Genomic DNA, 13,384 nt, shown 5'->3' on the forward strand with positions numbered 1-13,384 from the left:
AAACAAATGAAACGACAAAATACACGTGTACTTGTTATAAATGATAAGAACTTATGCATTTATTTACCGGGGAAATCAAAACGAAATGAAACTTCGGTATTAATGATAATCTTTTAGTTTAAGAAAGAAAACACTAGACAATATAATGTTAACATCTTAAATATTAACCCTTTTCCATAAATATGTATGCATTTTAAATCGGTTTGTTTATTTTACCCATAAATAAGTTTTTGACAGAAACGAAAAATAAATTATGCTAATTGCGTTGCCGGAGGTAAAAACAATAGATTTGGTTGAAGGTCCTTTTATGGAAATTATTAGATTGTACGAGCCTTATATCTTGTATAACGATGCTAGCTGTAAACTGAAAACATATTTTAAGCTTCCCGGTGGTACAGTGGTATGTCTGCGGGCTTACAACGCTGGAATCCGTGTTTCGATACCCGTGGTGGGCAGAGCACAGATATCCCATTGTATAGCTTAATTACAAACAAACAGATATTTTTAACGTCGTAAACTTTCAACAATTATTTCATTATCTGTTTTGTGTTATTCAATAAATATGTTGTTAGTGCCAGGTTTACTAGTTTTTTATAAATTATCTAATCATGTTTGTTAATGTTATTAGTTCAGTTACCTTTACTGTTCTCAATGAAGTGTTTATATTTTTTGATCAAAATATAAGGTTAAGTTCAGTGATTTTTTTAACATGAACTTATTTTAAAGCCATATAAGGTTTTCTTATATTTACCAAATTGAATTACTTAATACTTTTTTTTGTCATTGTTTCGCTAATTGCAACAACAACAAGTAAACTGAAGTAAAGAATGTTGCTGAAATACTTTGTTCGAACTTGCAGCTGGCGGCCTCTCATGTTAGGTTTTAGCATAATCCTCGTGAAGTTCGGAAGGTAATCATTACGGATTTATTTTATCAGTGTTTACGTTGAAATTCTGTTCAAATGAAAAGCTGTTAAACAGCTCTGTATATTGCTGTTAATTACTATAGATATGGACAAGCAAATAAGCGTACTCGCTCCTCTTTCACTACCTTCGTTTTTTTAAAAAGGATTTTCATTATAGTCAGGTTTAAACTTGTGTTCTCTTATAATGCTTGTCAAGATTCGCGAATAACTCAAGCTGAAAGTATAGAAAACGTCCACAATTTATTTTATACTTTTTCAATTATTTTAGATCCAGAAAAGGTGACAGAATTGTGTTAAACTTAAATAACACTTTAATAACATTTAATGTTTTTATTTTGTAGATTCGTATTTTCATATGCTTTTTTTTGTAAAAAAAAATGACGGGAAAAAGGTTTAAATGTTCAGTGTTAGTTTACTGAACAATTACAGCTTTTTTTTTCTCATACAAGTATTTGATTAAACTTTATTGATGTTTTCTCCCCTAAACTTTCGGTTAATTTATATATAATCTTTTGAGTTTTGTAGTGATTGACTCGTTGTTATCGTTGGCTTAACACCAAGTGGGGCTTTGATAACGAAATGCTAGACTTTGAGGTTGTGTAACTAATTTTAATTTCGTTTTACTTGTAGACATAACATTAGTCTCCAATACAAACCATTCAGCTGTTATTTTAATGGTAGCCATAAATATGTATTTTAAATTACACTACAGTTAAAGCTCACTATAATCAAAAATAAAGTTTAGATTACTTACAAGGTATAGTGTATTTATCACCTATTAACTACATTCAACTCGGAAAGCTCTCTAGTAGGACAGCGGTAAGTCTGTAGGCTGATAATGCTAAAAACCGGGTTTCGGTACCTGTTGTCGGCATAGCACAGATAGCCAACCCATTGTGGTGCTTTGCGCTTAACTACAAACAAAAATCAACTTGGAAACTTGTGGCGGACAATATTAGATTTACAGTGTCATCTGTTGATGTGAAAATATATTAAAACTAGTTCATTTTTGTTCATATTTAGTCCTCCAATATTTGTACACTTGAAATGTGTGTGTACATGTTTATAGAGAAGTTCTGAGATAAAAATTAACAGTTTTTAAATTGTTTTAAATAATAACTTTAATAATAATAACCCTTCGGAAGATGGTGATAAATAGTTGGGTAAGTAATCAAAATAATAAAATAACACAAATAATATCGTGTATAGAAGTTACTGAACAAACCCACAGTAAATGGAATTAATTATCATATGACTTGAAATTAGAGAAACTAGTTTCGACACATTCGTGGGTCATTTTCAGTCTCACGTTTTCTTCTGAAGAGGACTCACGAATCTGTCGAAACTATTTTCTGTATTTTCAAGATTTCTGATAGTTACTGTGTTTATCACTAAATACTCATCATATAACATATGATCAAGAAATAAGAAACAAGATAAACTAAACACTTTTGGAAATTAGATGTTCCTTCTTTAGAAATACATATACAGTCATATAAACTATAACAAGGTACTAGCGTACTACATCTTTTTGGAAAGCACGACAAGTAATTTTGATTGTACTTTTGAAACAAAATTAGTGATAATAATATATGTTTGTTTGTTAAGCACAAAGCTATACAACAGGCTATCTGTAGTCTTTTCGCCGCGGGTATCGAAATCCGATTTTTAGTGTTATCAGCCCCCAGACTCACGGTTGAGCCACCGGGAAGCTATGAAACTACTCTTGCAGCCATGCAATAAAGAAATGATAAATTGAAGTGTACGAAAGCAAAACTTAAGTTGATAATTTTCCCGTTTTTTTTAATATTTGAAAAATTATCATTATTAATTACACTATAATAGAGATAAGCTGATAAATTAATAAAAAAAGCAATATGAAAGTATCATTTTTAAAGGATCTATACATTTAAATAGTTTGGTGATTTACACCATACATAAGATTACAACTTGATGAGTTCAGTCTTATTGCCCCTTTATATTATGTTGACATTGAAAAATAAGATTCAAAAATTAATCTAGCATAACTATTATAAAAATTCGATTTACCACGAACTGAATAATTTACAAGAATAAATTAATTGCATTAACGCTGCATATTCTTTGAGTTCCTATATAAATGTGAAATAATTGTGTGAGTAAAATACATATTATATATATATTATTCAACAGTAGATAACGTTACATGGGTAGTGTCTAGATGATCATTGCATTGAGTTTTTCTTTATGTGGTGCAGCATCTAAGAACGCACTGCGTTGTGTCGGTTTTTCATAGAATAGTGTCTAGGTGGGCAATGTATTTTGTTCTTTCATGGATTGTTGTCTAAGTGGAGAAATGTATAGTGTTCTTTTCATGGAATGGTCTTCAGGTGGACAATGTATTGTGTTCTTTTCATAGATTATTGTCTAGGTGGACAATGTATTGTGTTCTTTTCACGAATTGTTGTCTAGGTGGGCAATGTATTGTGTTATTTTTATGGAATGGTGTTTAGGTGGGCAATGTGTTGTGTTCTTTTTATGGAATGGTATTTAGGTGGCCATGTATTGTGTTCTTTTTATGGAATGGTATTTAGCTGGGCATGTATTGTGTTCTTTTTATGGAATGGTATTTAGGTAGGCATATATTGTGTTCTTTTCACAGAATGATGTTTAAGTGGCAAATGTATTGTGTTCTTTTCACAAAATGATGTTTAAGTGGCAAATGTATTGTGTTCATTTCATGGAATTGTGTTTAGAGGTCAATGTATTTTATTCTTTTCATTGAATGGCGTCTAGGTTATTTCTGCGTTTGTTGTTGTTTTAATGGAATGGTGTCTATGTGGGCATTGTATTATTTTCCTCTTTATATGGAATAGTGTATAGATAAACATTACATTTGGTTGTTTACATGAAGTAGTGTCAAAGTGTGCATTGTGTTGTTTAGTTATATGAAGCAATATCTCAGTAAGCACTGTGTTGTATTGTTATCTTTACTGAATTGTATTTTAGTGGATAATATATTATTTTCATGGAGCAGTGTTTAAGTGAGCACGACATTATGTTCTTGTTTATATGTAGTATTATGTTGTTGTTTACATAGAATGCTGCCTAGGAGAGCATTTTGTTATGTTAATATTTGGATACAGTATTGTCTGCGTGTTCATTGGGTTGTTGTGTACACGAACTAGTGTGTAGATGTGCACATTGCTGCTATATGCACAAATTAGTGTCTAAGTACGCATTGTGTTATTGTGTACATGAATTGGTGTCCAGGTGTGCATTGTGATGTTTTGTATATGAATTAGTGTCCAGGTGTGCATTATGTTGTTCTATATATGAAGTATCCTCTAGGTGTGCAATGTGTTATTATTTATGTAAAGTAGTGTCTACATGTGCATTGTGTTGTTGTGCACATGAAGTAGTGTCTAGGTGGGGATATATATTGTAGTTTGTATTATACAGTGTTTAGGTGAGCATTGTCTCGTATTTCTCTTTACACGAATTAGTCTAGGTTTGCACTGTTTTGTTTTTTACATTAATTATTGTCATTGTCTGGTTGTGTCTTATTTACATGAAATAATGTATATGTGTGGATTTTGTTGTGTAAATGAAGTAGTACCTGGGGGAACATTGTGCTATTGTTTACCTGAAGCGTTATCTAAATGAGCGCTATTTTGTGTTGTTATTTACAGGAAGTATTTTATAGGTGTTCGTTGTGTGGTTGTTTATACTTATTACTGACTACGTGTTCATCGTGTTGTTATTTACATGAAGTAGTGTCTAAATGGGGATTGTGTGACTGTTTTCATTAACATGAAATAAGGTCCAGAGTTCGGCGCGTTATAAAAATGACAGTCAATTCTGTCATTCTGCTTAAAGAGCGGATAAAGCCATTGCGGCAGAGGATTTTGTTGTCTGTCTTTCCTTACGTCAGTAGTTCAAAAGTAAACGCCGTTTGTGCTCCCTTTCCATTTAGATGCATAGCTTTTGATTTTTCAAAGACCGTAGTTAATTGCTTATTTTATCGTTGAATTTCCAAGTTCACCATATAATCAAAAGCGTTTTATAATTTGAAGAGATTCATTATATATATAAAAATAACCTATAAATAGCTAGAGGTAAACATTTTCAACGTAATTAATATTTTAATCGCGCCATAATTTCCCATGGAAACTTAGTTTGAAAAGTTGTTTATTTGTTTAGTTTCACGCAAAACTACTCGAGGGCTATTTGTGCTAGCCGTCCCTAATTTAAAAGTGAAAGACAAGAGGAAAGGCAGCTAGTTAATCATACCAACCGCCAACCTTTGGGCTACTCTTTTAGTGGGATTGAATGTCACATTATAACGCCCCCAAGGCTGAAAGGGCAAGCATGTTCAATGGTGGAATTCGAACCCGCGACCTACAGATTGCGAAGCGAGGTCAGTTTTGAAGAACAAAATATTTTAGTCAACGCAAGGAGTATGAGACATTACTAATGGATATATTTCATTAGAAATGAGTATTGATTAATATTTTAAATAAAGCTTTGTATTTTATAGTTTATTCTTGACACATTCAACCTCCTTTTCAGATAAATGTGGGAACTGTCTAGAATAAACTCTTTCAAAAGTAATTTGACCCAAATGATAATAATGAATTCAAAAATAGTATAAAATTACTTTGATATAGAGAAGACCAAATTGTGAATGTGTTAAGACTAAATAGTTCTAATTTAAAGAAACAGGTCGTTTTAATTTTCGACTTGCACCATTTCATAAATTCACACGAGCTATATGTCAGCATTATGTGATAGAAAGTCTGTTATACATGTTTCTTAGTTGTTGAGCACAAAAATCCATAATGGATTATTTGTGTCATGCCAGCCGCAGGGATCGAACCCAATAAATTTTGTTTTATAAGCTCACAAACTTACCGCTGAACCATAGAGGGTTTGTTATTCATATATGTATTTTATCACAAGTGTCAGACAGTAAGGTTGTCATGGTAATCACAAGATAACAAAGGACAGTTTCTCAAGCACATATGTATAGCTTTTTTTTTCTTTTTTTAATTACAGTTTCATAACAGAAAGATGGACATGGTAATCAGAAGTATACAGCTGAAGTTTCATCAAGGTAATGAGAGTTATACAGATGAAGTGTTGTCATGGTAATCAGAGGTATACAGATACAATTTTGTTAAGGTAATCAGAGGTATACAGGTAAGGTGTTGTCATGGTAATTAGAGGCACACAACAGCAAGGTGGCTGTGCTTCGTTCTTCTGTAATGTACTGGAAGAGTTTTTATAGATGGAAGTGTTAAAGTTTTAAAAAGTACTGTGATATTAAAGCCTCTGATGATTGGTATAAATAAAAGTTAAGCATTAACTAATAAGCGCGTTAAGAACAATATTTTTATTAATGCAGTAACCGATCCACTACAAGGCACCTTCTCCTTAAAAATATTAAACTAAAAATAACCGTCCATATCCACTGCCTTCGCTGCTTACACCTTCGCGTAGTTTGATAACATTGAAATGGCAACTTGAAGAAAATGGTGACACTTCTTTGTCATGAGACCATCAATGAGTCAATTTCTTTTATCGGTATATCCGACTTTGAAGCCTTGATGAAATGACATGAGATTCATATACATAAGGAATTTCAGCAACTCGAGTTGGAGGCGACAAATATTTACAAAAACAGCATGGTGTTATACATCATGTTTATGAATGAAGTAAGATATAACTAAATAGTGAAAAAAAAAAAAGATTTCACAATCAAAAAAGTTTTAAAAAGTAAGAGAAGAAGAGAAACGTAGTACATTCTATTCCGTTCACTACATGACGAAATGATATTTATTTGAAACAATCCTGCCCGCTTCTGTCCACATCTTCCATCTTCCAAACGACAAACCTACACTGGGGCCACCAATATTGGTTCCTGGAGTTCCTTTGTAACTGTAAATAAAAATGTTAATTAAAAGGTACCTCTTACATAAAGTTCAAGGATTATTAACATAATTAATATAAAAAAACTAGTTTTTAACCCAATGGATAAGAGCGTTGTTACTTAATCCTCGACGTATCATTTAAGGAAATTCTTTAGTTTACAGTAGTTTGCATGAGCATTTCCAGAGCGACCAGAGTATATTAGTGTTTATTAAACCTCAACAATTACATTTTCCTCGTTTTTTACCAATACAATGTAATTAGTACACCGCAAAAAGGAAAATAGGATGAGCTTGTGTGCACAAGACATTCTTTTGGTGTTATAGACGTACCATTTTGTTTTCCTGAAGACAGCGACCTCTAATTAATGTCAGTATCTGGTTAGATTAGGTTAAGTAGGAACGACAGGTGTTCGACCAATCAGATGTAAGGGATTGAAAAATAGGCTTTCTAAGAGTCACACTATTAATGTAACACGATAAGATAATTATTAAAATTGTTACATTTGAAAAAGTTAACATCTTATATAAAACCATCATGTGAAGACTTGTGAGAAGCATTGCTCCAGTCAACTTTTCAATCCATTTACTAAATAATTAAGAATATTTGACATATCTGAAAAGCATTTTACTTTTCCGACTAGCCTACATCTACCAGATTCATAATCTTCTGTTACACTGGTTGTAGCTGAGGAGTGGATCTTATTTAATATATTAATCAAAACGTTCCTCGGAGGCTCAGCGATAAGCTCGATGGCTTACAACGCTAAAGTTCGAGGTTCCATCCCTGATGAGCACAACATAAATAGTCTGCTGTGCAGCCTTGTGTTTAACAACGAATTGATTAAGTAAACAAATAAGTTAACGGATCGTACGCTAGATGTTGTACGGTACGTAAGCCCGACAAAAGATAATGGGGAAGGTTTTGCAATGTCATCACTGAAACAGAAGATTATGCCCAATACTATGCTTGCAAAGTATATGTGATCTATACCTTTACTGCAGTTATATGAAACCTATTATAAATAGTTTGTTTAACTTCAGTGAAGTATTCTATCACTCGAGTTTGATATATACAATCAAGAGGTATCCATAGTGCAAAATAAGAAAGGTTTAAATTCACTTTTATGCATATAGTCATCGAGTTTGATTCGAACGTTACAAATCACTACTGCTGGCAACAATGTCTAAAATTCTCTTCATCCCTCTAAAGACATAGAGATCTGATACGTATTGGAACCCTCTGGCCATTTAAAATTTTAATTTCTCTTTAGTTTAAGCAACCACTTGACAACAAAGGACGGCATTTGTTCACCTCTTTCTTGATCTTGAATAAGTTTTAAACCACTTGTAGATATCTTTGTATTTTTGTATTGAAGTTCATGAGTAACTGGATATTTTGTTCTAAGCAGTGAGCTGTCAGTAAGCCTCTAGATATTCTCCAAAGTTACCAATTTACCTCAGTAGGGGTATTATTCAGCTAGAACAAATACATTTGATTGCTGAACTATAGCTATGAGGCACTATTTCTCACAATTCTTACATATGTAGTGTTGTTTCTCTCCAAACGCACTTTCAGCCAATACAGCTTTTGAAGGGTTATTCGTTGGAGTTTCCCATAACTTTAAATAGTTTTATGCACAGTAGGTCACACGTGACTAAATAATGTGACTATCTAACATGTTGATGTTCTATATTTCCAACAACCTATAATATCAGCTACCTCAAAATAACTTAATATACAAGGTTTTCTTATCTTATCAAGAGGGAGACACCTACTAAACACAAGCCCAGCGTTAACAATCATTGTCGATAACATAGTTGCATGTCAGATGATATATAAAAACACATTAATATTATTTTGAATTACATTAGCTGTTTCTTCTGTTAAGACCGGGTGTTAAGACTAGGATGTTTACCTCTCGACAAAGCCTAAGGTGAAACGTTACAGGAATAAATAATTTTCTTTGGATACTGGCTATTTCTATTCGTTAAATAAACAAATAGACGGCTTTAGTGAGTGACAATTACTGTATGTGACACCACAACAATATTATCAAATAAGTTAAAGAAAGTATTGTTTCTTCCATAGAACTCATACTGAAGAATGTAATTATAACGACTACTCAAGCTGAGAAATTCTATTGGTCAGAGTAAAATGACTAATACCCTTCAATTAATTCCATTGTAAAAGTTACTATTAATGTTTCCATATCAATGTCTTTGTAGAACTTGACAGTTTAACTGAATAAATAACTGAAAAAGCGCCTCACTTAGTCAGGAATAAATGTTTAAGTGAAAACCGCTACTGATATCGAATGTACTCGTCTGTTAGATATACCCGACTGTTTCATTTAAATTTAATACGAGAGTAATATTTAGTCTATATTGTGTGAGCGTTAAACTAAGTTATTTTTAGAAGCGATAACTATGGCAAATTTGCTTACGTAACTGTCTATGAATCATTTGTTGCGTAGTTCAGTTATTGTGAATTGATGTCATGTTTCTCAAATATTCAGAAATTTTCTCGTTGCTTTAAGTGAGTATTGTTTCTCGTAACGTCTCGTAGTTTGTAGAAAGTTCTAGGCCTCAGTCGGGCAATATATATAGGCGACCAAATTAGTGGAAGTAAGTTAGTGGAAGTGAGAGTAAACGTGAAGTTAGAGTGCGTATGAATTAGCTGTAATGGGCGATTTTTAAAGCGAGTTTTACAACTTGATTTTGTAATAACAGGAGAACAATTTGTCTTGTCAAAAGGTGTTCTAAAGTAATTGAACTTGCCTGAGTGGACTTTTGACGTAAAATAGAATTATTTAAAGTTCTGGATACAACTGTGATAACCCACGGGGTAACGTAATTGTATGGTGATAACAGAGGAGAGGAGAAATAATTAATATTTTAATTTGGATTCTAAAGTAACTGAACCAGCCTGTGTGGACTTTTGACAAACAAAAATATTATTTAAAGCTCTATATTCAACTATGGTAACCAGTAGTGTAACAAATTTTTTGTAAATATGTTTGACTTGTTTTGAATATATTACTTTAAAACGAGTTGATTGAATGCTGACCGTTTATTCTTATAATTTATCGCTAACAAATCACAGACACCTACTGTAAAGAATCGCGGCCTTATAAAAACCTGACATCGTCATTTTTAAGTTTTAGCTTTATCAGTAATATTTAACATTGATATCAACGAATCAGTTTCCCAGTAAAAATTACCACGGATTATCACGAATAAATCCTTAATAAAACGTACCACTGATTTTCATTAATCAATTCCTCAGTAAAACTTATCACTGATTATCACGAATTAATTCCTTAGTAAAACGTACCACTGATTTTCATTAATCAATTCCTCAGTAAAACTTATCACTGATTATCACGAATTAATTCCTTAGTAAAACTTATCACTGATTATCAAGAATCAATTCCTTAGTAAAACTTACCACTGATTATCAAGAATCAATTCCTTAGTAAAACTTACCACTTATGTTCACAAACTAATTTCCAATCAAACTTACCACTGATGTTGACGAATGTAATTCCCCACATTATGCTCCAAACCCACCCGATCACAACTGGTGCCAAAACTAACTGCAGGATAGACGCCAGAATATTGTAAAATATCGCTTTCACCCGACTCCTATGTTCTGTTTTGCAGCCACAGATGATCGTCATCCCGGCTAACAATGTACCTGTAAAAACAAACAAAAATTGTAATTAATACATATCCCCTCCTGCACCTCCACCTCCCCCGAAACAACAATAAACAAACTACCACAGCGATTCGTCTTTTGTTAGGTTAAAAACATTGTTGTCTCGTTTGAGTGCCATAATACACTATGCTTTACTTTATAATTATATAAAGCAATCGAAACTTGCAGAAGTATGATAGCAAAAGTACGTAATTATTATGAAATGATAAGCAAGTTGATTATTTACATGCACTGGTATAATTAATGTCCAAATATGCTCGAAGTTGTGATGTGGAGATAGTATACAACTGGAAAAGTGGAGTCCTGAATACGGTCTGTCATAAACAATAAACTAGGTTATTAAATCCTAGCAATAAAAATGGTGCAAATATGTGAAACAAATCCCAAATAGAAGACATTCAAGCGATTAATTCTCAGAATCTGGTTTCTTTGTATCAACCTAACACGAATAAAACAGGTTACGCAGGAAACGCTAATACTCATATAATATTTATTTGTCTAAAATGGTAGTTTCTCCTATCACGAGAAATTCACGAACAAAATCCTCTAGTGCCTAATATTGTAAACAGTAACAATCTGTCTAGAGGACTGAGACATTAGTTGTTAGAAGATATGTTGATTGTGCTCTAAAGTTTGAACCCTTCAGAATATTATGCAATATATCAAATGTGTTAATTTCAATATTTTGTGTAGTGCTTCTGGTTCATGGTCATTAAGAGTTTAACAGATTTAATGATATGACGCCTTAAGTCGGAATTTAGTATCACCAGTCTGGCGGTGAACTCATTCAAATAATTGATTTCATAATTCCCACTTTCCTTTGTTACCTGTTTGTCACTTTGCCTTTTACTTAAATTCACTAAAACGAACTCAAATGTGTGTAAAATTATGATGAATATTCGTTTTACCTTACAGTTTACACTAATTTCAATAATTACAATAGATACATAGCTTGACAAATAAATAAATAGATAGAGAAACAGATAGATGAAGAGCTAGATAAATAGATATTGAAATTTCTGAAGATAACAGAGTTTCCGTAGCTATGCGCATAATCGAATCTAATATTTAAAGCCTTCTGAGTTTCATGGAAAGTAGAAATTCTATTGTGATTACAGTAAATCCTGCAGATCAACGTTGATTTCCTTAGCATCACACTAATGACTAAATTGCATGTAGTACGAATCTAGTTAGGTGTATAAGTAGTTTTCTTTTTCTATTTCACAGAACTTTCATTATTGGAACAGCTAACCATTAGGCTTTAATTTAAGAATCATTCAAGCACAATTTTAAAGAATAATTAGATATTAGTCCTAAATGAAAATTTAAAACTCTTTATAGCAGGATGGTCGATCCTTTCCAGAAACTTTTCAGCGACCATATATGTGATTATTTTGAAAGCAGTAGTTAAGAAAGTCTTCATCTACAGAAATACTGATATTGCACAAACTTTTATTCTAGTAAACTGTCTATAGTAAATGGAAAATCTGTAAGATTCCACACATCATATTATTGCCAATGTGTTTATTATGTCATATACTAGCAGAGACCCGCAAAACATTTGAGGTTAAATTAGTATCTTTATTGCAACACTACATCTATAAATACAGTATTTCTGGATTAACAGAAAAGAAATGTAATCGCAGACACCGAAATCTGTAAAATCACTTGTCATTGGCCTAACATTAGTTAAGCCTTTATTAAATATGACCTATATTGGATAAAGTGGTAAATTAATATTGTAACTTATGTACGTTTTTAGCTTTAGTTTCGTTAGGGCTAAACTTTACCGTACTTCATATTATCAATAAAATTATAATGTTATTCTACGGCCTAACGCTAGGCATTTTTAAAATTTCAGTAAGCTATAAATATGTTGTTGTGCAAAACTTCTACTAAAGTATACTTACATCCGCCTTTTCTTTCCATCCGTTCAAGTACGCGTTCATGCGTATTTAAATAGTAAAGTGCCCTGTGAATTTTCAGGACAGACAAAAACTGAGCATTATTATAATAGATATATGAGTGAATAATTGTCACTACCGTATTTTTCGGTGTATAAGACGCACTTTTTTACCCCAAAATTTGATGTCAAAATCAGCTTGCGTCCTGTATAAATAATATATGTGTGTATATATACGATATACACAAGCCATGTGTAAATATGTTTAAATAGGCATACATAGTTTAGTTCAGTTGAATGTGTTATTTATAACAATAGTAGTTTTTTCTTTTAAAAATATAACTATTTATAATGCGCCCTAAATAATAAAAAAAATAAATTACAGTAATGGATGAGAGTGAAAAAGCTTTTAAATACACGACGATCCCTGTTTAATATGGAGCAGAATAAAGCCGTTTCAGGCCTAACTTTAACAAATAAAAAAATCGTTTTTGAGTGCTTGCCTTGGATTCAAATATGCAATGCGCTTGACCAGTCAGAGCGCTTAATGCAATTAGCATCGGTAATCGCGTAATCGGTATTTCAATTTTCATTTGATACTCTGCAGTTTGGCACGTGCTTACTGTCAAGTTAGATACGTCACCGAAAGTCCATATACCGTATCTTAGGCCTCGGGAGCAAAATAGTTGTTTCTTCATTTTTCGTTCTATTTTTTCACCCTTTAAGATGTCTAAAGAAAAGAGACTATCATACACAGCTAAATTTAAATTAAGTGTGATTAATTATGCAAAAGAGCATGGAAACAGAGTTGTTGAAAGACATTTTGGTCCTCCACCAACAGAAAAAATGATTCGTTGCTGGCGCAAGCAAGAAGAAGAATTGAAAATGTTTAAAAGTGATAACCGTAATTTCCGAAGAAAAGAAAA

General features: G+C 32.4%; 1 protein-coding gene across 1 annotated transcript in view; it reads right to left on the reverse strand.

The window, feature by feature from the left end:
- Positions 1 to 6,280: 6,280 nt before the first annotated feature.
- The window catches only part of LOC111085972, a 99,897-nt gene continuing 92,793 nt past the window's right edge, over positions 6,281 to 13,384 (reverse strand). The window contains exons 2-3 of the mRNA XM_022387014.1: positions 10,361 to 10,534; positions 6,281 to 6,844 (exon numbers count right to left, since the gene is read on the reverse strand). Coding sequence (XP_022242722.1) covers positions 6,801 to 6,844; positions 10,361 to 10,534 — 218 coding nt within the window. The 3' untranslated portion in view covers positions 6,281 to 6,800. The remainder of the gene's footprint in view (positions 6,845 to 10,360; positions 10,535 to 13,384) is intronic.

This window comes from Limulus polyphemus, unplaced genomic scaffold (genome assembly GCF_000517525.1).
Source record: "Limulus polyphemus unplaced genomic scaffold, Limulus_polyphemus-2.1.2 Scaffold750, whole genome shotgun sequence".
NCBI lineage: Eukaryota > Metazoa > Arthropoda > Merostomata > Xiphosura > Limulidae > Limulus > Limulus polyphemus.